We start from the raw sequence: 23,023 nt of genomic DNA, 5'->3' as shown, positions 1-23,023 counted from the left end.
GACCGACGAAGACACGACTCTGCTTGTCCTCGTCGAAGAAAAAACATGGAACCCGTGACCGCATGATCACCTGCGCTCCGGTTCCAATTTCCATTGTTCTTCTATTGTTCCAATTCCACGGCACACGACTGTGACCGCCTTTCTTATACGAAGACAACTCATGCTGCGTTGACGGCCTATTTCCCTGCTGCAGGTCCTCTTCACGAATCCTTGGTTTTCTTGCCAGGGAATCTTGAAGTGATCAAGACCGTTCCACTCCTTCCCAGTTGCCGATGTGTCGCACACCGCACCGCTCGACGCAGCACAGAGTATAAGACGAGCAGGAACTGCACGTCTGCACATCTGCCTACACCACACCGCAGCACGCGAAATGAACATCGCATCCACAATGGCGGGCAGAACCAAGACAACCTCGCCTTTCATGCGAAATGTCTTACTGATCGCAATGTGCTTTCAATTTTCCGCCTTTGTCTTAGTATGCAGACCCCAACTCGCGTTGCACGAGCCCATTCAAGGATGTCTACAGTACATTGCTGACCGCGAGCCACAGATTTTACACTACTCCCGTGTTATGCCAACGCCGGACGGTCATCGTTATTTGCCTTCTACCGCCGTATTCCTCGTCGAAGCATTCAAGCTCATGATATGTCTTACCATCGCCTTCTGGGAGTTTGCCAGCAAAGCATCCTCATCGGCGACATTGTCCTCCCTGCTCGTCGCGTTCGGGAACGCGATTGTCGCAGGTGACAGCTGGAAGATGGCAGTGCCGGCGAGCCTGTACACTTTGGCTAATAGCTTGCAATATGTGGCCATATCGAACTTGGATGCGGCGACATTCCATGTGGTTTACCAGTTCAAGATCATTGTCACGGCATTGTTCAGCGTCCTTATGCTGCGGAAGACCCTCACACCGAGACAGTGGCTAGCTCTTCTTCTGCTGATGATCGGAGTCGCCCTCGTCTCAATGCCACACCAGCAGCAAGCCTCACTCGCCAATAGCCACCACACCCGCATATACCTCCCTCGATCGGCGAATCCAATCCTACAGCACTTGGGCTTGGCTCAATCGGTGCCGCACATGAGAAAGAGATCGGCTACATACGAGGGAATTGAGGAGGACGAGATGCTGCTGAATACTCCCGGCATGGATGCGTCCGTCGGCCTGCTCTCAGTCCTCGCAGTCTGCCTCCTTTCCGGCTGGTCGGGCGTCTACTTTGAAAGGGTGATCAAGGATTCGACGCATGCGACTTCTCTCTGGATCCGGAATGTGCAGCTTTCGTTATACTCACTCTTTCCGGCGTTCTTCATTGGCATAATCTTCCTGGATGGCGAGCATGTGGCCAAGAACGGCTTCTTCGCTGGCTACAATTGGATAGTGGTCTTTTCCATTGGCATTCAGTCTGTTGGTGGCATCGTTGCGGCATTCTGCATCTACTATGCAGACAACATCTCCAAGAATTTCGCCATTAGCATTAGCATGGTTTTGAGCGGTTTAGCGAGCATGTTGTTCTTCGACTTCCACGCATCCTCAAATGTAAGTCGGTCAAACCAATATCTTGACAGATCTGACAGACTGTATAGTTCCTCATCGGCACCTCAATAGTCCTGGTCGCGACCTGGATGTACTCATCGCATGACTTGGGGTCAGGTCCCACAGCGCCTGTCATACACATTCAGGAATACGAGAAGGCATCTTCACCGAGTGAATTCCAGGATACGTCAATACAGATTCCCAAGACACCCCTGAGCAACGAGGAGACTGCTGTTGCTACATCCAGGCCAGGGTCACCTTCGCATAAGAAGCGAAAGAATGATATGGGTTACTTCACGAAAGTCCATCACTGAGCCGAGTCTGCTGCGAGCATGAGAAGAGCAATCAGGTACAAGTGCTAGAATCCCATAGTAGCTGCTGTGATAGCTGGCGCAGTGCAGACACCCAAACAGCGGAGATGCGATGCTGCTTAAACTGCGTGTCGCACCATGGCTCCCATACGTCATCGAGCTTCAGTTGCCACCACAACTCACAGCTACAAGAGCAGGAATCGACGCGAAGGCCACCAGGACCACTGTGGCTCAGTCATCGTGTCGAGCTCTGAGGGAACGATCGACCAGCGTCCAAGTGCTGCGGACATCGCGATGGACACAGATGGTGCTTGGCCAAATATTTGTTGTGGTCACCTGGGCATTGGGGTCATTATTACTCCGCTAGAACTTGAGCGGCAGACAGGCAGAGGAGCGGTATCGAACCAAAAAAGCACAACGCGTTGTGCTGATCTGTGCACGGCAACTACTTTTAGGTCCGTGGAGAGTGACAGAACTGATCGCAATCAGGATTTGGCCAAGCGATAGCCCGCAAGAAGGAAGTCGTGCAGAATGCGGTCGGAGACAGGACTCGGACTTTTAGCAGGAGAATCCGGAGCAGTAGAAGAGGTGCCTTCCTCAAGGTGACTTGCGTTATGGTCAACTTATGAAAGTGGTGGGAAGGCACGATGTAGGTACCTGCCTGACTCTGATCTGCCAAGCTTCAGTACTCATCTCGATTTCGACTTCCCATCTTCATTTCCCTCTCTCCGGCTGATCTCCCAGAGCCGTATGAACGGCCTCCACCCCCACAAAGATGAATCTCGATGACTTTGACAGGCAGTTGCTAGCCGAAGTCGAGCAGGCATCCTCTCCGACCGTCGCGGCACTGCAGTCCAGGAAGAGGTATCTGCAGGGCAACGGAAGCGAAGAGCAGATAAAGAGACGGAAGACACAAGCACAAGCTCGAGACCAAGTCCCTGCTCCTTCGTTCAATCTCCGCCATGCACCGCCCATGGCTCGTGGCATCCAACTGGTCTGCACATCGCAAATGCCGGATCGAGTCAGTGCCATCTTTCCTTACGAGATCCTCAACGCGGTCCAGTCGAAATGCTTTCCTGTTGCATTTGAGTCCAACGACAATTTGGTGGTATCCGCCCCAACCGGCAGCGGCAAAACTGTAGTCATGGAGCTCGCAATCTGTCGCCTGGTCATGGAGACCAGGAATGCCGATTTCAAGGTCATCTACCAAGCTCCAACCAAGAGTCTGTGCAGCGAACGCTATCATGATTGGTCGAAGAAGTTCAAGCTACTCGGTCTCGATGTCGCAGAGCTGACAGGAGACACCAGTAATGACCATCTTCGACAGGTTCAGCAGGCCAGAATCATCATCACCACACCAGAAAAATGGGACAGCATCACACGCAAGTGGCGAGACAATCGCCGTCTCCTCGATATGATCAAGCTCTTCCTCGTCGACGAGGTGCATATCCTGAAGGATTCACGTGGAGCCACACTCGAGGCTGTTGTTTCGAGGATGAAGTCCATCGGCACACAAGTACGTTTCATTGCCCTATCGGCGACTGTGCCAAACTCCGAAGACATTGCTGCATGGCTAGGGAAGAGCCCAGAGCAGTCAACGCAGCCGGCTCGTATCGAAGTCTTTGACGAAAGCTTCCGACCTGTCCGACTCGAGAAGCATGTCTATGGCTTCCAATACGGTAACAACGATTTTAGCTTGGACAATCACCTGCGGAAGCAAGTGCCAGACATGATCATCAAACATTCCAAGAAGAAGGCCACCATGGTGTTCTGCATGACCCGCAAGTCGGCTTTGCAGACGGCTCAGACTCTAGCTGAAGCATGGCGAAATTCAGAGCGTCATCAGTTGCCATGGCCAGCTCCGAGACAAATCATCGTTGTTGGGGATACTGTGCTTCGAGATACTGTGCAGGCCGGCGTAGCATTCCATCATGGGGGTTTGTCGGTTGAAGATCGTCACGCTGTCGAGCAAGGCTTTCTACAAGGCTTCATCACTGTCATTTGCAGCACCTCGACACTTGCTGTGGGCGTCAATCTACCTTGCTACCTGGTTGTCCTTCAGGGTACTACAACATGGGCTACTAATGCCATGCAGAGCTACTCGGATCTCGAGGTCATGCAAATGCTTGGTCGCGCTGGAAGACCGCAATTCGAGCAATCGGCATGTGCTGTCATTCTGACCCGCGAGCAGCACGTCAGTCGGTATCAGAAGATGGTCTCGGGACAGGAGCTATTAGAAAGTACACTTCATCTCAACCTTGTCGAGCATCTGAACGCGGAGATTGGCCTTGGGACGATCAGAAGCATGGCTCTGGCTCAGAAGTGGCTCGCAAGCACGTTTCTGCGTGTCCGCGTTATGAGAAACCCAGGACATTATCAGCTCGAAGAGACGAACAGCCACGTCGGCACAGATGAGATGCTGCAGCAGTGGTGTGAAAAGGACATCCAAGCCCTATTGCACGCGAACATGGTGGAAGACAGCGGCCGCCTAAAGTGCACCGAACTGGGCGATGCGATGGCCAAGTACTACGTCAATTTCGATACCATGAAGATCTTTACAGCTATCCCGCCCAAGGCCAAGCTTCGCGAGATTCTGTCCGCATTGACGCGCGCAGCTGAGTTTTCCGAAATGCGTCTCCGAAGCGGCGAGAAGTCGTACTACAAGGAACTCAACAAGAAGAGTGAGATCATGTTCCCTGTGAATGTCGACATCGCTTTGCCGGAACACAAGGTATCAATCATTCTGCAGGCCGAGCTTGGTGGGGCTTCTCAGCCTGACGGCGAGAACTTCCGGAAGCACCATCAGCAGCACAGTACGGAGAGATTGGTCATTTTCAGTCACGCCAATCGTCTGATCCGGTGCATCATCGATTGTCAGATATACATGAAGGACTCTGTGTCGGTCCGTAACGCACTCGAGCTTGGGCGATGTATCGCTGCAAAGGTATGGGATAGCACCCCTCGACAATTGAAGCAAGTACCTGAGATTGGCGATGTATTGTGTAGGAAGCTGGCTTCGCAAGGGATCAACAGCATTGAGAAGCTCCTTGCCAAGGAAGCCTATCAGATCGAGATGGCTGTGGGAAAGACACAGCCTTTTGGAACCAGACTTCTTGCTAAGCTGCAGTCTTATCCACGTTTGCGCGTCTCCATCAAGGAGATGGGCAGAGAGATCAAACGAGGTCATGGAGCCACTTTGAGACTCAGAGTGGATGTGGGCTTCCTGAACACGAAGACTCCAACGTATTTCCACAAGACGCCTGTGTACGTCTGTTTTGTCGTCGAAGACTCGAATGGCAACCTGCTCGACTTCCGCCGCTTCTCGGCCGGCAAGCTTGAATCGGAACCGATTTTGCTGAGCGCAGTCGCTGAGCAACCACTTACGCACGTCGGATGTTCTGTCATGTGCGATGAGATCGTGGGCACAGCCATGCATGCCGAGCTGAAAGTCAGTGGTATCCCGGACGCTGTCTTTCCAGCCGGAATAAAGAGCAGGCCCGGTCCGAGGGACGTGGATCATCCAGCTATTCAGAAAGCATCTCAGGTAGCGACCGCGTTCGACGATGACGACATAGAGGATGCAGACCTTCTGGCGGCTACCGAGCCTCAGTAATCGAAGTCCTTCACGATATCAACGACGTCCCAGGCTCAACCGCACTTTCGAGCGAGTTGCCTAACAAGGGCAAGCAGAAGCACACTGCTCGCACTGACGGGGGCACCAATCCTGACGACGGCTATAAAGAGCCAACTCGACTGCCAAACGGAAAATGGACCTGTCAGCATACCTGCGTAGATCGAGGCGTGGAGTGTAAGCATAAATGTTGTCGCGATGGAGTAGCGAAACCCCGGAAGAAGGCAGCAAGTGGTACACAAGCGTCAGAGACTGATAGCAAGCAGAGGAAACTTACTGGTATGAACGGTGTCCAAAGCAAGCGGAAGACATCCCTCGACCCCGAAAATGATAAGGAGAACCAGGAGCCAAGCGAAGTCGAAAGAATTATGGCTCCACTGAGGGCAAACAAGTCATCTCTACCCGTCGCTGCCACGTATAATTCGCCACGCGATCGAGTCAGCTCTGGAGTAGCCGATGTCGATGATCTGCCTAGCGACGATGAAATGGAGGAGCTGTTCAACGCTGCAGACTGTGACTGGGGTGTAAATGAGAGCACCGTGCGAGTGGACGACGAATCTATGGCAGATCTTGAAGCGAACATCACCCAACAAGCCCCGCAATCCCATGTGTCATTGCGAGATGTGCAGAGATACCCAGATGAGGAGCTGCTGGGCACCGGACAGAGCACCAGCCCTACTACGCAACGTGAGACGCAGACTATCGATAAAGCCAACTCCTCCGTCCAACTTGATGACGATGATACCTATATTGAATCGACGGCGAACGAGAACCTATCGTCAGGCAAGCATAATGATTTGCCAGCCTCAGAGAAGCTGTTCAAGTATGTGCCTAGTACCTGTACTCACGAAAATGAGACTGCAGAAGAGAAGAAATTATGCCTGTTCGAGGACGATCAGCGACGGAAATGGGATGGCTTTCCGCTGGCAATGTACGAGGAGTTCCATCGCTGTGCGGTGATCATCGACGGATAGCTGGTTCGAGGCGCCAATGGCATCCAAGGCGAGGTGCATGCTCGGTGAAGAGCAGGTTTGTATGCTAGGGCATTTTCAGTTGAGATAGCGATGAGCTAAGTATTTGTTATGTTCTGCTGCAGCCAGTCCGGCTCGGCCTAGAATTAGATACTCGACAGTGGAGTGGAAGACTCGCCTTCTTATCAATCGCTCGGCCGCTGTGTCCAGCTACGCTGATTGACGACGACAGGCAGCCAAGAGCACCGCAGTCTTACAAGAAGAATGTCCTGTATCAGGTGTTTGCCTGAAGGAGGCAACCATTGTCTTCGACACCAAATCGATGCCAGGACACTTCTTTGTCGATTTTGGAGGTGTTTGCTGGTGTGTACTTCAGCCGTGCAAGTCTGGTACTCATGGAGTCAAATGTAATTTGGCTTCAATGCTGGCATGTTCCTAGACATTGCAAAGAACACCGTTACCCAACAGAAGACTGCTCCTGCCTCAAGTGAAACTACCTCTGCGGGTACTCCCATTCCAAATCGCGCGTCTAAACAGGCAACCTCGACCCGTCCACATAGCAACAGTTTCAAGGTTCGACACCTCAGCCACGTACGTTCGCTTGCACCTCAACGTTGCGAAAGAACACCGACTAAGCAGTTTTCACGCATACGACCTGCCGTCAGGGTCCTCCTAGCTATTAAACGAGACTCGGACACATGCCATGGTTGGAGCAACGGTCTACGATCCTCAGGATCGTGCACATGAACTGCTCGCCAACCTCGTACGCAACTATCGCACCGGCAAATGGACTCCACCAACAACTGCAGACAAGTTGAAGGCTGCTCAGAAGACGAGAAGAAACCGAGACACCAAGAAGACTCGCAGCCCACCAGACCGCCATCACGACGAGACTATTGAGGCCTCCAACCGCGCCAGTAGCAGCGACAGTGCTCTTCCTGAGACATCCCTGGATGTACCTGCCATCAGCCAGCAGATCACCAACTCGCTTGTCGCTCGAAGACGGCTTGCTCGTCAAGAGCCTCCACAGACCACAGGAGAAGCGACAGTAATGCCACCTTTGGTTCTCTCTTTGCCATCAGCTGCCAACACTTCCGTCGCTCACATCCGTCCACAACGCCAGACTCGAAGTAAACAGACGTGTGTTGTGATCCTCAAGTATGGCACGAAAAATGCATATAGACTTCCTTCGGGCCTTATTCAACAGCCTCCTGCAACGACTTCGGAGGAAAATCAAGTACCACACTCGTCAGCTCCTTCCGTCAGCAGAACCAGACAAAGCCGTAAAAGGTCCATTACCGAGATCATGAACACCCGCAGCCGAGATCCGGAGGGTCTTGCCTCAGGCATCGAGAACGCAGAGACGGAGGTGCCGGGCATGGAATATCCTCGTGAGAACCTACCTTCTGCGACACCAGTCCTCAATTTACCAGATATGGATGCCGTTGGGCAACGTGCCAGGACGCTCTGGGAGATACCCGACTCCGAGGATGAAGTGGAGATTCCCGACTCCGAGGACGATAGCGTTGAGTCGCTATCGGGGCCACCAGCGCGACTGCTGCAATGGCAAGATGGCTCGACGATGTCCACGACGACATCTGCTCCAACATCGCCCTCCATGGCTGGTTTACCTGACAAGACTGTACTCATCTGGAAGCAGCCTACAACTTTGAACTCGGCTGCATTGGATGGTACAACCAGAGAAGATTTCAGGAAAGCTCAACGTGCGTCCAGATCCTGTCTAGGCGGCCAGGCAGTCGAGCTCACACCAGTGATCGCAGAGACAGGTCTCTCTGCGTCGGCCCAAGTCTTGTCGACCTCTACAGTAAAGGCAACGAGATCTAGCGCCCGGACGGCATCAGCAACAAAGCGGAGCCGACCTATATATCACGACTTGGACGAGACAGAGAGTGATGACGATGGACTGGTCCGAAAGGGTAGAGACAAGAAAGGACGCTTCAAAACGCGCCCAACCAAGAGGGTGCGACATACGGAATTCCAGAATCTGTCGGCTGAGTCCTTTCAGTAGCACGAGACAGAAGAGACCGACTGATGGAGCGCGTAGTGGAAAAGATGCATGAGCATGTTGGATTGCGACAATGAGATCAAGATAATCAGAGGTGTTGATGGTTCCAAGGAAAGGCAAATTTACGGAGGGCAAGGCAGGCGTCGGGAAAATTGTATGCGGGCCCCTGGAGCGATCCGCCTCGCCTCCGCCCTGAGCATAGTATCGAAGCTCACGAGTTCCAGTATGTACGGTATTACATGTACTATCACAATATTAAAGGACGACAGTCGTGTCTCGGTTGCCGATCTGCGTCATCTCTAGTTGCAACTATAAGAGTGTGCCGACATACCACAGTGTGCTCCTGCATCGGCACCCTCTTGTGAGCGGATCGCCTTATGACGTCATTGGACATTGACTTCTGGTTTGCCTCGCCCGAGGCCACTGGCACAAAGTTTACTGGTGATCCGACATCCTTCCTCAGATGTCTTATGGTTTGTCTCTCATGCGCTCTTCCGACCATCGCCGCGTCTAGATCATGTCGCAGCCCGTTCCGCCCAATGACTTCCACGTCGCCATCGTCGTACGTACCGCGTCCCCGATCTGCCCTTAGATGAGCTCGTTTCCCGAGGGCCCGCCTTCTACATTGCCTTAACTCGTATTCCCCACAGCACTACGACCAGAGCTTAGCACCTCTAACACAGGCTCCCAACAGGCGCCGGCATCGCAGGGCTAGCTCTAGCACTCGCCCTGCACAACAAATCTATCCCTTTCACGCTCTACGAGTCCGCGGCCGAGTTCTCGGTCGTGGGCGCGGGGATTGGGTTTGGGCCCAATGGGTTACGGGCGATGGATGGGATTGAGAAGCGGTTCAGGGCGAGGTATGATGAGGTCTGTGTTGGAAATCGGGGGAAGGGGAAGGAGGGGGTGTTCTTTGAGGGGATGTTGCTGGAGCAGGGGTTGGGATCGCATGAGGAGTGGTATGGGGGTGGGAATGGGAGGTCTGGGTGGGGTGGGAAGGGGTATACGAGGAAGTCGGTATGTTCGTGGTGTGGTTACACATGCTTTTGAGATGGGACTATGCGTTTGCTGATGGACTGAATGGTCAAGGCCCACCGCAAAGATCTTCTCGACATCATGACCAGCTATATCCCGGCTGAGAGGGTCGTCTTCAGCAAGGTTCTTACGGACATTGTTCAGGATCTAGAAGGCGTCACTCTCACGTTCGCGGACGGCGAGCAGGTCAAAGCAAGCATCCTCGCAGGTGTCGAGGGCATTCAAAGTGTGACACGCAAGCATGTCTTAGAGCGGTCTCCCCAGGAAATCGCGCCGGTGTATGCGGGATCGTACTGCTACCGCGCAGTCATACCGATCGAGGAGGCACAGGAGATTTTGGGTGAGCTCACTGATGTGGCGAAGTTCTACTTTGGGCAAGATCGGGGATGTGTCACATATAGAATTTCTGGAGGACGGGTGAGTACGCGGCTCTTTCCAGTCCCTTATGATCTTGACGAAACCTGAGGTGAATGGTGACTGAACGTACAGGAATTCAACTTTCTTCTCTGCGTAGCAGACGGTAAGCCGTGGCCATCATCGGACACTGTGACCGAGAGGCTGAGTCATGAGGAGATGATGGCCGACTTCGCGGATCCGAACATCGACGATAGATTCCGTCGCCTGCTCTCGAAAGCGAACCCCGTGAAATGGGGCTTGTTTCATCACAAGCACACCTCGACATACTATCGTGGTCGTGTCGTACTACTTGGAGACAGCGCTCATGCGTCTCTACCGTTCCAAGCTGCCGGAGCCGGCCAAGGTGTTGAGGACGCCTACGTGCTTGCTAATCTTCTAGAAAAGCTCTTGTCTTCGGCAGCGGGAGAGCCTGCTTCAAATATGCTCATTGAGGCGGCATTGAAGGGGTATGACGCTGTTCGCCGTCCACGAGCACAGAAGCAGCTAGAACAATCGGCTGAGGTCGCAGATATGCTGTTCTTCCAGCATCTGGAAACAGGTTCAGACATGACTAAGGTCCTAGCGAAGATGCAGCATGGCCGGTTCGACTGGCTGTGGGGCCATGACCTGGAAGACGACGTTCAAGCGGCATACCGAATTATGGATGAGGCTGTTGTTCCGCCAGGAAAGGAAGATGCGACTTAATCAAGAATGAAGGATTTTGTACTTCATGCACCGTTTCCGACGCAGTGTATGGGAAGGTCCAGCTCCCAGTTCCGCATGAAGAAGGAGGTCGCACACGAGGACCAATTCGCTATGACACGCCGACAGCATGGTGCTGACGATTCTGTCAAGCTACCAGCTGGAAACACTCCAATGATGCAAGCTCGAAGCATTGTATGGCTCGTCGATGGTAACAGGCGGAGAAGTTAGCTGGTCATATGTCAGAATCCCCGAGTCTGCCTCGAGACAGTGACACTGGGCCGCGGTTGCCTTGCAGGGCAGACTGGGCTCATCAAAACGCAGCCGCAACGAGATACTCCGAGGAAGTGCAGTTGCACAAAGCGGAGAGTCGTGCTTATCAATTGGCAGGAACACTGGCGCCAAGCTCACCTTGTGCCTTAGCTTGTGGCTTCAGTGCTTGGTTAAGCGAAGCATTCAGACCGGTCCGCCAGTAACGGACGTCCAAAAAGTTGCTTGTACCGATACGCAAGACAATATCACTTGGCAACGACTCAATCTGCATGGTCTCCCTGACAAGCAAATCACACTCATGTTAGCAGACATGGACCGCGTCGAAAAACGGTGCAGGCTGAGGCAGGCTCGCAGGGTACTGCTTAACCCCTGTTTAGCGACCGAGGCACCTAGCGAGCTCGACACCACGAATGGGGGCCATTTCACCAGCTTAATCAGTTTGGGCTACACAACCGCTCGTATTCGCATGGCACGTATCTACTCATAAAGCATGTCAGTCGCGCAAATTGCGGCGACGTGCCTTCCTGCAGCGCAGGACCACAGTCGCCATGGCTGACATGTTGACTGTTGGTTACGTGTCAGGTGCGATCGCTGCGGCAGTCGCAGTCGTGCAATTCCTGGTGCCCAATGCTCTTGCTCTCGTTCTTGTGGGGGTATTGACCGACACTCACACTGCAGTAACATGGTCAGTGGTAGGCAGGGCATTGAGCGGGACACACTGGCCTTTGGCACTTCGATCTGATCAGACGGCTTCATATGGCGTGGCCAGGCGCGTCAGCATCATCATATGGATCAAACCTCTTGTTCTGCTGCTCATTGCAGTAGCGGCTATTGTCAGTGAGTGATCTGTGGAGAACAACCCAGAGCAAGTCTTCGGACCGCCTCCGTCGACTGCTGCCGATCTCATAATTGATAGAAGGTCACTGAAACGAGTTTGATAGCGCCCATGGGGCTTTTCGAAGCCATTACCGTTTCCGGAGATACTGAGCCTGCAGCGTTCTTCCAAATCGATGATCGCGGTATACTTGGCTTAGGGACAGCGCCACGTACTTCCTTCGGAATGATGAGGACGTGTGGTAACGTCTTCCTTCCCAAAATATGCCCGGGAAGCTCAGGCAGCGTGAATGTCTCGCGTGACGAGCGTTGGACAAACTCTAGTACTGAAGGCTGGGACTGGAGGATACCGGAAGATCTGGCTCAACTATATCAAAGCGGCTTGAAGTTGCAACCTTCGACCGTGTCAAGCTTCTTCGATATCGAATCCCGGCTGTACAACATCGAATTCAATCCGGATCAGAACAACCAAACCTACATAGTGGATTCCTTTCGACCTCTCGGCAGTTTCGTCCTCAGTGACAAGGCCACAGCAGTGGACGGGCTCATCATCGATGTAGAGAATGGAGCAATAGGATTCAGGAACCACACTGCACCCACGCGGGCACAATTTGGGGCGGAGTGGGAGGAGGATCTCCTCTTCCTTCAACCGGAGACATCCTGTGCGTCGCTGAATCTGTCCCTCCGCCTCGATATCCCACAATCAGGTAACGATGGCGATGGAACGCAGTATCTAGTTGACAACGGCGGCTTCGTCAACATGGATGTCGAAAGCCCATGGCGACTGAAGATGGGAGATTACGTCTGGTACGACAATACTCAGGAAGACGCACAGCTTGAGTGGCGGGCTCGAGCAACAGCGTGGACTGTGGACGTGCTGCACGCCTATTTCATGAATGTTACGAAAGCTGGCGATCGCAAAGCGTACATTAACTCAGAGCTAGGAAGGCAATTTCCCATTAACAGCACCTTTCTAAAGAGCGATGTCAATCAAATTGATGCCACGGACCACTACTATGCCCTCATAACGAACTATCCAAGCGCCGCCGAGATCAACGGAACAGTCGAGATCTACAACCAGTCTTGGGCCGGCAATTATTATCCAAACCCATTCAATATGTCGAGCTTGAATTTCACATACCTCGGAGATCAGTGCTCAGGAGTCGGATCAGACCTGGTGGGAATGGTGAACATGACCAACATCCACGTCAAGTGTGGTCTAGTGTCTGGAACAGGACAACCTCTTGGTGGAGGAGAGAAAATGCTGATGTACGTACTCCCAAGAACTTGAACCAGCCCAGACATCAGACCCAAGAATCCGGCACTTTTCCGATATACATTGTCTCTAATGAGTCCAACAGTCCCAGACCAAACACAAATTGGACGAGGCCTGTTTACAGTTGCGCCAGCGCCGTTAAAGCCACAATCAAAACAGTCCGCCTTCGATACAATTCTACCAACAACGATCCTCAGCCATTCAACCGCCTCGAAGTTGTGAGTATCTTGGACAAGACCTACGACAAAGATAACTTGCCACTCTGGGGCATAGAAGACGCGAATATGACGGTCATGAATCTAGACCCTCTGTGGGGACTCATCGACCCTGAGCAAGCGAACCACGTCAACCTTTCGACGATCCGTTCTGACCATCTGTACCTACCCGCCGGCTCAAGCTCGATAATGTCAGGCAGCGGAGGTACGGTCTACATCCCGGCCAGCACAATGCCCACGAGCGTGTGGTCGAAAGTCTACGATACCGGCAGTACGCTGAACACAGGCACCGACTATACCGGTGCCAGTAATCTGGCCCTGTATAAAAAATGGGACAACCTCACCCAGACTGCCGGTGGGACTGCACAAATGATGAATCTCATGTGGATGGACTATGCTGCAAACGCTCTGACTGGATCGCGTGGCCAGCTCACAACGAATCTGCTTCCCCCAAACCTGGCCCCTACGCTCAGAACGAGCCACCACATGGCAAAGCGAGAGGGCGATGACGATCTACCGAGCACAGTGTGCCAGTTCACCTTTATCGCCGCACTATCCGGTATCGATGGGTCTACGGCATCCCAGCATTCCTTACAGTCGTCGTTGTCGGCCTCATCTGCTTGGCGGCCCTCATCACTATCCTCATCGGCCGCTCGTCACCGCGACGCATCGAGCATTTCCTCTGGAATCTCTCTGCCGGCAGGATTCTGACCTCCTTCCTCTACCCTGCTCGAGCCACATGCAGACCGAGACGAAAGAGTGGATTCGCAATGTTGGCAGCGCGGACATCACTATTACGCGCAGTTGGGGCGCGCATGGTGGACTTGGTCCGCAAAATGCTGTCACTGGCGGAGGAGGATTTGCTGGGGTAGCGACGAATTATGAGCGTGTTGCGCAGAGGGAGGAAGAGGATTCGAGTGAAGGAGTTGAGATGAAGGACGCGGTGGTAGCGCAGACGAAGCCTCTAGCTGGGCACGGGAACGTGAATGGTGGTGGATCGCCAGAGGTGCAGTATCGGCCGAACGCTGGTATGAATCAAGACTATGTCGTGCATAGGTAAGAGCAAGAAGTTTTATCTCACGAATGCGGCGCTGGAAAACCTTGAGATATCCTCTGAAGCTTTGAGATAGCTTCGTAGTGATGACATAACATTATATCAAAGGAGGATGACGGCTTGAAGTCGGCAATGAAATTAGATAGCTGATGCATCATGATGTTGACTGCCTCCGTTTCTGCATAAGTAAATTCAACTGTCGATGGAGCTCTACTGCTTCAGAACACGTCCAAGAATCTTCCCCAGCACGCCCCTAATCAATACCGGTTCACCGCCCCTATTGCTCGCAGCCTCGAGAACAACAGCCACGCTCACCGCAAACACAACCTGCTCTCGCCGCTGATACCTCTTCTCATACACCCTGGGCAACAACGTCGAGAGCGCCTTGGGCGCTACAAAGAACGCAATCTCCTGCCGCCTGCTCGCCTTCTCGAGCAGGATCGACCAGCCGCAGGCCAGACAGCCTGCTAGGGTGCAGAGACCTGAGTCCCACATTTGTGGTGTGATGGTTTTGGGTGAAAAGAGTCGAGGGCCGAGGCGGGTCCGTGCAAGGCAGACGGCGTAGTAGAAGAGGGAGATAAATGCGGCGAGGAAGGAGGAGGAACGGGCTGCTGCGGTGAAGGCGCTGCGGAAGGCTGGGAGGGTTGGTGTGCGGATCTTGGAGAGGAGCTGGAGTGGCAAGTAGAGGGCCATGGAAAATTTGAAGCCGTTGAGGAAGCGGGAGAGGGCATGTACTTCGCAGTTTGGGCCGGCGCCACAATGGTAAAGCTCGCATGGGATAGGGATGGTTTGGGAAGGGTCGCCCCATTTCTGGGGCAGGCCGAGCTCATCGCATAGGCTGGTCAGGAGTGGTGCTTGGCCTGTTTCTTGGCCGTAGATGAACTCGCCTTCGCGGCAGCGGCGGAGGGCGGTGATGAGGCGCGGGTCGATGTTGGCGGCGGTGGATATCCATTTGTTGTAGGCTCGGGGGAGGCGTTCTGGGGAGTAGAACCATGCCCACATTATGATGGCGGCGGAGGTGGCGAAGACGCTTGGGTCCGCTAGCTTCTTGATGAGGGTGGAAAGCCGCGATGCAACGTACTCCGGGTGATGTGGTGAAGATCGTGTGCGGATCCATGTTTTGATGACCAGGACGTCGAGCGCTCGGACAAGGGCAAAGAGTGTAAAGTCGGAAGTCTTTCCGGCGAAACGAGGTCGGTATCCTGGAGGAGGGAGATGATGCTTGTTTGGCGATTCGTAGTGCATGTCCTCGAAGTCCTTGATTCCTCGGGACCGTGCTCGCTTTCTCGACCATTCTCTATCCCGATTCAGCAGGTCGAAGGCGAGCCATGCCGAAAAGAATGTGCAGATGAAGCGCAAATTGACCATCACCCGTGAAGCTGCTCGCGATATGGACAGCCTTTGACCAATGACAGAGGACAGCCATTGCAAGATTGCTCGTACGATCCGTGTAGTGATTGTCGGGCCGGCGACTATGATGCGCAAGCCGTTGGGAATCGGTTGAACTGTGTTGAAGTTCGTAAGATTGTTGCAAGCAGGTTCAGCTTGTACTCCGTGCTGAGGCCGCGCCTTCTGAGTACACGCAGGAGACCAAAGAGTCGAGGGCCAGTCGAGAAGGCATAGCTAAAGGCGTAGGCACGTAGGACTGGCTTCAGTCGTTGTAGGTGCTCACGATGGAGAAGGGGAGCCATGTCGGTCATATTCGCATTTGGCTCGCTTTGCCGTTGCAATGGACCATCGACATCCGTGGTTGCGAAGATGTTTCTTAGTTCGAGGTCGGAGACACACGAGAATACTTGCACATGGCAATGGACGCAGGGCTGTGGACGAGACATGTGAAGCCCTTGCTACGAAATCGTGTTCTTGGCGGCCTCGGTATACCAAGATGGCCATGATTGGCCAGCTGTTAGGCATATCAGACGTTTGATATTGACTCGCCTTCTTCTACAGCGTCTTTTCTGGCAACCTTACGCCGCAAGGTTTGCGAAACAATGGCTTTCGATCGAGCTACGACGTAGTATGCGAGATCCAACAGACAGATAGAAGCTGAAATGGGAAGGTATCTATCCGTTCCTGTTGCTCAGCTGGCGACCTGACGGTAACTGCCAGCGGAGTCCAGTTACAGCAACAAAGACAGAAATGATTTTCGACTACCTATACATGATGGCACTATGTCGGCCGATATTCCAAAGGACCTAGTACTAACGAAGCTCAAATGATGGTCACCGCTGGCTGCGATGAGCGTCGAACTGGGTTCTGACGTAGCTCAAGTGATGGTCAACGCTGACTCAAGTCGAAGCTGTTACGAGATACAGCCAGGAAGTATTTGTGTACAAACCCGATCCTTATACTCATCTTTCACGTTTCGAGAATTCCTCTTTTCGCGTCGCGTCTGCAGTCCAGCCAAGGCGTCAAATCGCGCCTGCGACTGCCAACCCAGCATCTGAAACGCTGTCGACTGCACCTTCCGCTCAGACCTCAATACTGCGCAACCAATCGGGCTGCACCATATACGAAAACTTCCTCGGCCCTTCGTCGATCACTTTCGTTTGTATGCGAGCGAGTCCTCGCTTCTGGGTTCATCGATATTAGCGTCCCACGATCGGCCAGGTCGTTGATCCTGGGTCGCGACCCTGGCACTGTGTGCTTTGACTTGACACATCTCTTGGTCACCGATCCTTGACGACCAGAAGCAGTCGCAGAGTAAACGAGGCTCGAGCGGAGCTGGCTCTCAGTAGCACTACTAGCAACCTCGGCTGCGCCTCCCGTACTGATGCAATCGAAGCATGTCACTGATGCAAGATATATCTCTTGGCAGGCGTTTGAGAAACGTGCCTGACCTGCGCGACCGTTCGCAACTTCCAATGAGAGAGCAGCCAACTCTGGCAAGACCGAGGCAGCGAGATTTGTCCATGATCCGAAGACATAACATTGCTCGCAGTCGAGGGAGGCCCAACCGAGTGCGATGACTTACGTTGTCTGGGGTACTGAACCTGAATTTGAGATTCTGGCGGATCTCATCGTTTTAGGGAGACTGTCGAGATTCAGAGCAAGGAACATTGACACTGCCTAGATTCCGAGCTCTTTGGTACTATAAAGCCCACCTCGACGCAGACAGGTCAATTTCCAACGACTGTGCATACCTCACTGATCATCAAAGCTCTCGAACATCGATCAGTACCAAATCGAACATCAATCAATTCCGACTCGAGAATCGATCAATTCCGACTCCACCATCGATCAACTCCAGCTCGACCATCGATCCATTTCAACTCGGACATCAATCAGTTCCAACTCGGACATTGATCTATTCGGACTCGAATATCGATCACTTCAAACTCGAATATCGATCAATTACAACTCCAATATCGATCAGTCCCAACACTCTTCGTCGCCATGCAGCACAGGCACATGCTCCTGCTCCTTCTAGCCGCGTCGGCGTCCGCATTCCCAGCAAAGGCTGTCAACAAGCGCCAGATCACCTGCGCTCCAGTCCATCTCATCGTCGCCCGCGCATCTGGCGAGGCCCCCGGGGAGGGCATCATTGGTGCAGTCAGCGAAGATGTGCAAGCTCGCGTTGCAGGCTCCGATGCAGAGTCCGTCGACTACCCTGCCACACTGGCCAACTACCAGGAGTCAGAAGCCGCAGGCGTTGCAGAGATGACTCGACTCGTGAGCGAATACGCTGCAGCCTGCCCAGACAGCGAGATAGTCCTTATGGGCTACTCTCAGGGCGGACAGGTCACGATGGACGTTCTGTGCGGAACAAGCAGTGTCGGCTTTCCGGCAACTGAGCCTCTGTCCGCCGACATCGCCAGTCAGATCTCTGCGGTGGTTGTTATGGGGGAGCCGACGTTCGTACCCGGAGAGCCGTATACAGTGGGAGACGCTGCTGATGGTGCTGTGAGTCAAATCCTGGTGGTCGAAAGCTCACCTCCCTCTCCAACCCTTTTCCGACCAGCCTCTTTGCCTGGTGGTCAACAGCTCACCTTCCACTCCACTGCCTCTCCGACCAGACTCTTTGCCTGGTGGTCAACAGCTCACCTTCCTCTCCAATCCCTCTCCAATCCCTCTCCAACCAGCCTCTCTGCCTGGTGGTCCACAGCTCGCTTCTCCTTCCAAATGACCAGCCGCACTCCCTGGTGGTCCACAGCACAGAATCCCCCCCAACAATACAAATCCTAAAAATGCCAAAATCACAAAACATCTTCGCTGTGGTTTTCGTTTCGTCCCCAGATGAACGATTCAGAAGTTTGCAGCCCGAACCCCTCGCGACACTGCTCTGGTACAGCTTGTCTGACTTATACTCTAGGTGTTTCCACGCCAGGATACAGCATCTTGCTTGGCATTCGCAGATCGGATACAAAGCTACTGCTCAGAAGGAGACACGTTCTGCGACAGCGGCAGCTCATTGCTGACCCACTTGGGCTACGTCAGAGCGTTCGGCGATGAAGCGGCTGATTTCGTGGTCGGCCGGGTTGCTGGCGCGGCCAGGGTATGACAACTTTGTTTAAGACGAAGTCGACGGAGCAAGGAGACTGATCTGACGGAAGAGAGAGACTGATCGGACGGAAGAGAGAGACTGATCTGACAACACAGAGAGAGTCATCTGACGAGCGGTAGTGGTCAATTTGAAGAGACGAAGAGACCGGTCCGACGAATGGCAGAGATCACGAGACGAAGAGACTGCTTGAAAGGTTGTCAGGCTATGACCACAAGTACTGGTTAGCTTTAGCACGTAAGATCGTTGATCGTTTTCTGGGTCAGGCGGGCACTAAAGGTCTGATCTCAAGCAAGGTCGCTGGCGATGTAGACGAGACAAAGTCTTGTAGACAATTTGCACGAATGGCGCTGGAGGCATCAAATTGATTACCGAATTTTGTAGAACTTTTAGCCAGGGAGGCCGCTGAAGGTCCAGAACCAGGTTGCTAGTCGGTGGGCAGGCTTGAGATGAGCGTTACTTGAGCGTCACTGACAGGTCAAGTCGCACAAATGGGTATTGCAGATTTTCCGCACAGGGTGGGCTCTGTGTGAGAACCATCAATGTTTCCTACAGAATGATGCCTTGTCATGATTTTCACGCCAGGGCGGCCTCTACGCCAGAATCTCGATATTCTTCTACTCTTCGCTGGTCAAGTAAGAGGCTTTTGGATGAGCCTCAGCAGAGAGTCAATTATAAGAAAGGTTCATCGCGGACTTTCTGGCCCGGGAGCTGGCCCGGGAGGACGCTGGAGGTCCGTAGTTCTGCGCTGGAGAAATCGGCAGGCTTGACACGAGCGTCAGTTCAGCGTCAGTTGAGCGGCAATGCGTAGGAAAAAATTCATCGTACAACCCGGCCAGGGAGGCCTCTGCACGGATTCTGACTCAATGTAAGACCAGGTAAAAGATGAACTTTGTCCACGAATACTTCCTGGCTATGTCTCGTAGAGTCTATGTTCTATTATGTTCTCGAGAAAAGATATATGCACACACCTCTATTTGCCTAGTCTTGGAGGCCCCTGGCTGTCAGCGACACCTCGTGCCTTCTCGATCGCCTCAATCCGCTCGCGTTCCGCCTTCGCAATCGCTTCTGCCTTGCGTTTCTCGTACCTTGCGGTCTGCTCTGGACGCTTTACAGAGATGTCCTTCTCCTTGAAATCAGAGAAGAGCTGCTTGAAGACGTACTCGCAGAAGTAGCAACCGAAGTAGTCGATGATCATGAGCCATACAAGAGTCGATTTGAATCCCACAGGGAATTTGACCAGGCTTAGCTGCTCGTTGAGCTCGGGCATGAATTCGGTAGCACCAGCGAATGCAACGAATGAGCAAGCGACCAAGCCCCAGAACATGCCTTTGTTCTCACGAATGCTTTCTCGGAATGGGCGTCCTTGGTAGTTGATAGCAAAGGTCGAGACTTGCTGAATGAGTTGCATCAGATACACAGAGCTGTTGAGCAGTGAAGGCGCGAACTCGCCCTCGAGATCAACCTCTTCGTCCCGTGGCTCGAATTTGTACACTGTGTTTGACAGGTGAATCAAGGTTCCGCAATGTATCGCGAACTGACTCAGTACGGAACCGAGAATGTACATGTTGAGAATATTGGACTGAGGTCGTTCACGCGACAATGCTTCCACAGGTTTCGCTCGAGAGATTGACAGGAAGCAGACTGACATCAACATGCCGCTGATGGTGACCTGACTGTCGCCAAACTTGATACCAGCAAGATAAATCACAGACAGGCTGTAAGCGCTGATCAAACAGTTGAGCGCCAGGATCTTGTACATCTGAATTGTAGCGACCAGGGTGCACCGGCCTTGTCTGATGATGTTCGGGATCGCCACAACGTTGGCAAGTTTACTGGTAAAAGGCGCTGCGACTGAGGCGTCACCTAGCTTGATAGTCGGCGGCTCAGCGTCCTCGAGCTCTTGCTGAAGCATGCTCGATGTGAGCTTGTCAGCCCATCCGGCAGCCTTCTGCGCGGCTTCCTTCTGCTTCCGCTGCTGTGGCGTCAAGCTCGCATCAGCCTGCTGCAGGGCCTTTGCGCCAGGCGAGATGACTTCCTCTACTGCACCGTTCGCCGCAGCACCATTTGGTTGATCCTCAAGCGTAAGACCCTTTGCGTCTGCGATCTGCTTCATTGCCTTGTCATAGTGAGGATTGCTTGGTCCTGGCGGATACATGTGAGCAATGCCGATAGGAATTGGAGGTGCTGGCTGGTTGAAACGCTTCATCATCGCAGCTTGCTTCTCGTAGATCTCTTTCATTTTATTGTGCCGGAAGTGGTCCGAGATTGATTTGAGATCATCTGTCGAGCCGTTGAGCAGAGCTACACCGATATGCGCTTGCTTGAGTGCGCCAACATCGTTCGTACCATCACCAGCCATCAGTGTTGTGTAGCCCATGTCCTTCAGCCCGATCAGAATCTCTTCCTTCTGCTTCGGCGACACGCGAGCGTAGACCCAAACATGTCTGATCAAAGAATACCAGCCCTTCTGTCCGGTGAACTTCGACAGCGCATAGCCTGTAACACAGAGATCGTTGTTCTGGAGGATTTTCGGATCAATGTCCGCTGTGGGGTCCACCGGAATGACAGTCTTTTCGTCGACGCTCTTCCAGACCAGTTTCGTGCCACTATCATCGTTCTCAGGTGCATCAAGAATCAAGCAATCACGATCGACAATCTCCACCTGGCGAGCCACATGGACTGCAGTCAAAGGATTATCACCGGTAATCATGACGACGCGGTGGCTACTCTCGTTGAGCATCTGGACAGCCTTGACAGCATCGTCTTTGAGTGGTGTCTGAAGAACCAGAAATCCAGCGAAGTGCAAGTCCTTCTCGACCTCTTCGCGCTTTAGGTCATTGATTCTCTTCTGACCAACTTCACCCTCGGTAGAGATGTACTTGTAAGCAAGTGCGAGCACTCTGGCGCCGTTACGAGTGAAGTACTTGAACGTCTCTTCATACTTCGGAGGGATGTCAACAAGCATCTTTCGAATAGTCTCCGGTGCTCCTTTGACTGCAACGAAAGTGCCCTTCGCCTTCTTGCCCGTCCGAGGATCAGTCATGAGCACCACCGCTACCGAGCTTTGCCGCTTCAAAGCGGACGAAAACTGGAAGCGGCGCTTGATTTGCACAATGTGGGCGGCTGAGGTATTGATAGGAGCATGCTTCTTGTTTCTAGGAGGCGGGGTGCTGGTAAGCGTGTCGTTACTGCCCAGCGACCAATTAAGGGCAGTCAAAGTGGCCTTTTCCATCGGGTCTCCGACAATGTCGCCCTCATCAAGTTTGACTAGGGCATGTGCAGTTGCCAGTACTAGAGTTGTGAACACTCCTACCTCCGGGACCTTTACGATGGCGGACTGTGCACCGTCGGCTTCTTTGGGCGCTCCTTCTTGGTTGAGAGTAAGGCCAGCGACGCCTTCCACGACAAGATCCTCACCAGTCAGCGTGCCAGTCTTGTCGAAGCAAGCAACGTCCACCCGGCCAGCAAACGGAATGCGGAATGGCTCTGTACAGAATATGGCAAATTTGCTGAGTGCTGCTAGACTGGTATCGACGGCGAGAGAAAGTTCCATGGGAAGCTCAGGTGGCACCACACTGGTGACGATGAGAATGCAGTCAAGGAGCAACTTCGACCGCTTGCGATCATTCCGGACGCCCTCTTGCCACACATACCATGATGCTGCGAGCGCGAAGACCAGCAAGAACAGGATGAACCAGAGAGCCTCGGCGTTGTTCGCTGAAACTCTCTCGGTTGCGAAGATCATTGTGCGGACCAGACTACCCTGATTCGTCTCGAACCCTGTCTTTTGAACGACAGCCACAGCGCCATTGTCAGGAGGGCGTGGAACACCGGACGGGAGACTTTTTGATACTTCTGTGCCTTCGACTGGTGCAGGATGAGTGATCTGCAGAACCTTGGTACCACCCCAAAGGAATGCATTCTTGTCAATCCCTTCTGGTTCGATACGCGCATCGCCTGGACGAAGCTGAACCGATTCTTTGAGCAGTGGTGTGCTCTCGCCGGACAACATGGCTTCATTGACAATCGCTGTGCCTTCAATGAGGAGCATATCGCAAGCGACTCCCGAATCTTCACCAGTGCGGCCAACAGAAGCCAGGTCGCCAGGTAGCAGTTTGTCACTCTTGATCTCGATCCATTTGCCAGCACGATAGACGTATAGATCGTAAGGTTTGATAGACATGCCACGGAACTCGTTCAGTGTTCTCTGCCGTTGCCATACGACAGTGCTTTCGAACATAACCAGCATAAAGAGAGTGAAGAG

At 53.2% G+C, this 23,023-nt stretch overlaps 9 protein-coding genes across 9 annotated transcripts; 7 read left to right on the top strand and 2 right to left on the bottom strand.

Annotated features, from left to right (window-relative positions):
* Nucleotides 1-388: 388 nt before the first annotated feature.
* On the top strand, nt 389-1,845 carry AB675_10555 (UDP-galactose transporter; the record flags this gene model as incomplete). Its single annotated transcript, XM_018139335.1, has 3 exons — nt 389-475; nt 551-1,534; nt 1,582-1,845. The coding sequence occupies 3 exons, from the start codon at nt 389-391 to the stop codon at nt 1,843-1,845; spliced, it is 1,335 nt and encodes a 444-aa protein (XP_018000893.1).
* A 772-nt stretch (nt 1,846-2,617) lies between these two features.
* Nucleotides 2,618-5,455, top strand: AB675_10554 (ATP-dependent DNA helicase MER3; the record flags this gene model as incomplete). Its single annotated transcript, XM_018139334.1, has 1 exon — nt 2,618-5,455. The coding sequence occupies one exon, from the start codon at nt 2,618-2,620 to the stop codon at nt 5,453-5,455; it is 2,838 nt and encodes a 945-aa protein (XP_018000669.1).
* Nucleotides 5,456-5,754: 299 nt separating this feature from the next.
* AB675_10553 (uncharacterized protein) lies at nt 5,755-6,447 on the top strand (the record flags this gene model as incomplete). Its single annotated transcript, XM_018139333.1, has 1 exon — nt 5,755-6,447. The coding sequence occupies one exon, from the start codon at nt 5,755-5,757 to the stop codon at nt 6,445-6,447; it is 693 nt and encodes a 230-aa protein (XP_018000665.1).
* Nucleotides 6,448-7,147: 700 nt separating this feature from the next.
* AB675_10552 (uncharacterized protein) lies at nt 7,148-8,473 on the top strand (the record flags this gene model as incomplete). Its single annotated transcript, XM_018139332.1, has 1 exon — nt 7,148-8,473. The coding sequence occupies one exon, from the start codon at nt 7,148-7,150 to the stop codon at nt 8,471-8,473; it is 1,326 nt and encodes a 441-aa protein (XP_018000618.1).
* A 514-nt stretch (nt 8,474-8,987) lies between these two features.
* On the top strand, nt 8,988-10,606 carry AB675_10551 (Salicylate hydroxylase; the record flags this gene model as incomplete). Its single annotated transcript, XM_018139331.1, has 4 exons — nt 8,988-9,036; nt 9,165-9,487; nt 9,560-9,922; nt 9,995-10,606. The coding sequence occupies 4 exons, from the start codon at nt 8,988-8,990 to the stop codon at nt 10,604-10,606; spliced, it is 1,347 nt and encodes a 448-aa protein (XP_018000754.1).
* A 1,216-nt stretch (nt 10,607-11,822) lies between these two features.
* Nucleotides 11,823-14,261, top strand: AB675_10550 (uncharacterized protein; the record flags this gene model as incomplete). Its single annotated transcript, XM_018139330.1, has 3 exons — nt 11,823-12,979; nt 13,072-13,770; nt 13,937-14,261. 3 exons carry the CDS (start codon nt 11,823-11,825, stop codon nt 14,259-14,261), a joined length of 2,181 nt encoding a protein of 726 aa, XP_018000706.1.
* Nucleotides 14,262-14,465: 204 nt separating this feature from the next.
* Nucleotides 14,466-15,946, bottom strand: AB675_10549 (uncharacterized protein; the record flags this gene model as incomplete). Its single annotated transcript, XM_018139328.1, has 2 exons — nt 14,466-15,760; nt 15,838-15,946. 2 exons carry the CDS (start codon nt 15,944-15,946, stop codon nt 14,466-14,468), a joined length of 1,404 nt encoding a protein of 467 aa, XP_018000884.1.
* Nucleotides 15,947-17,651: 1,705 nt separating this feature from the next.
* On the top strand, nt 17,652-18,440 carry AB675_10548 (Acetylxylan esterase 2; the record flags this gene model as incomplete). Its single annotated transcript, XM_018139327.1, has 1 exon — nt 17,652-18,440. One exon carries the CDS (start codon nt 17,652-17,654, stop codon nt 18,438-18,440), a length of 789 nt encoding a protein of 262 aa, XP_018000929.1.
* A 1,289-nt stretch (nt 18,441-19,729) lies between these two features.
* On the bottom strand, nt 19,730-22,942 carry AB675_10547 (Manganese-transporting ATPase 1; the record flags this gene model as incomplete). The annotated part of the gene is made up of 1 exon (XM_018139326.1): nt 19,730-22,942. The coding sequence occupies one exon, from the start codon at nt 22,940-22,942 to the stop codon at nt 19,730-19,732; it is 3,213 nt and encodes a 1,070-aa protein (XP_018000786.1).
* Nucleotides 22,943-23,023: the final 81 nt, after the last annotated feature.

Source organism: Cyphellophora attinorum (assembly GCF_001299255.1).
Source record: "Cyphellophora attinorum strain CBS 131958 chromosome Unknown Contig11, whole genome shotgun sequence".
Lineage (NCBI taxonomy): Eukaryota > Fungi > Ascomycota > Eurotiomycetes > Chaetothyriales > Cyphellophoraceae > Cyphellophora > Cyphellophora attinorum.
This window is presented reverse-complemented; position numbering and strand designations above follow the sequence as displayed.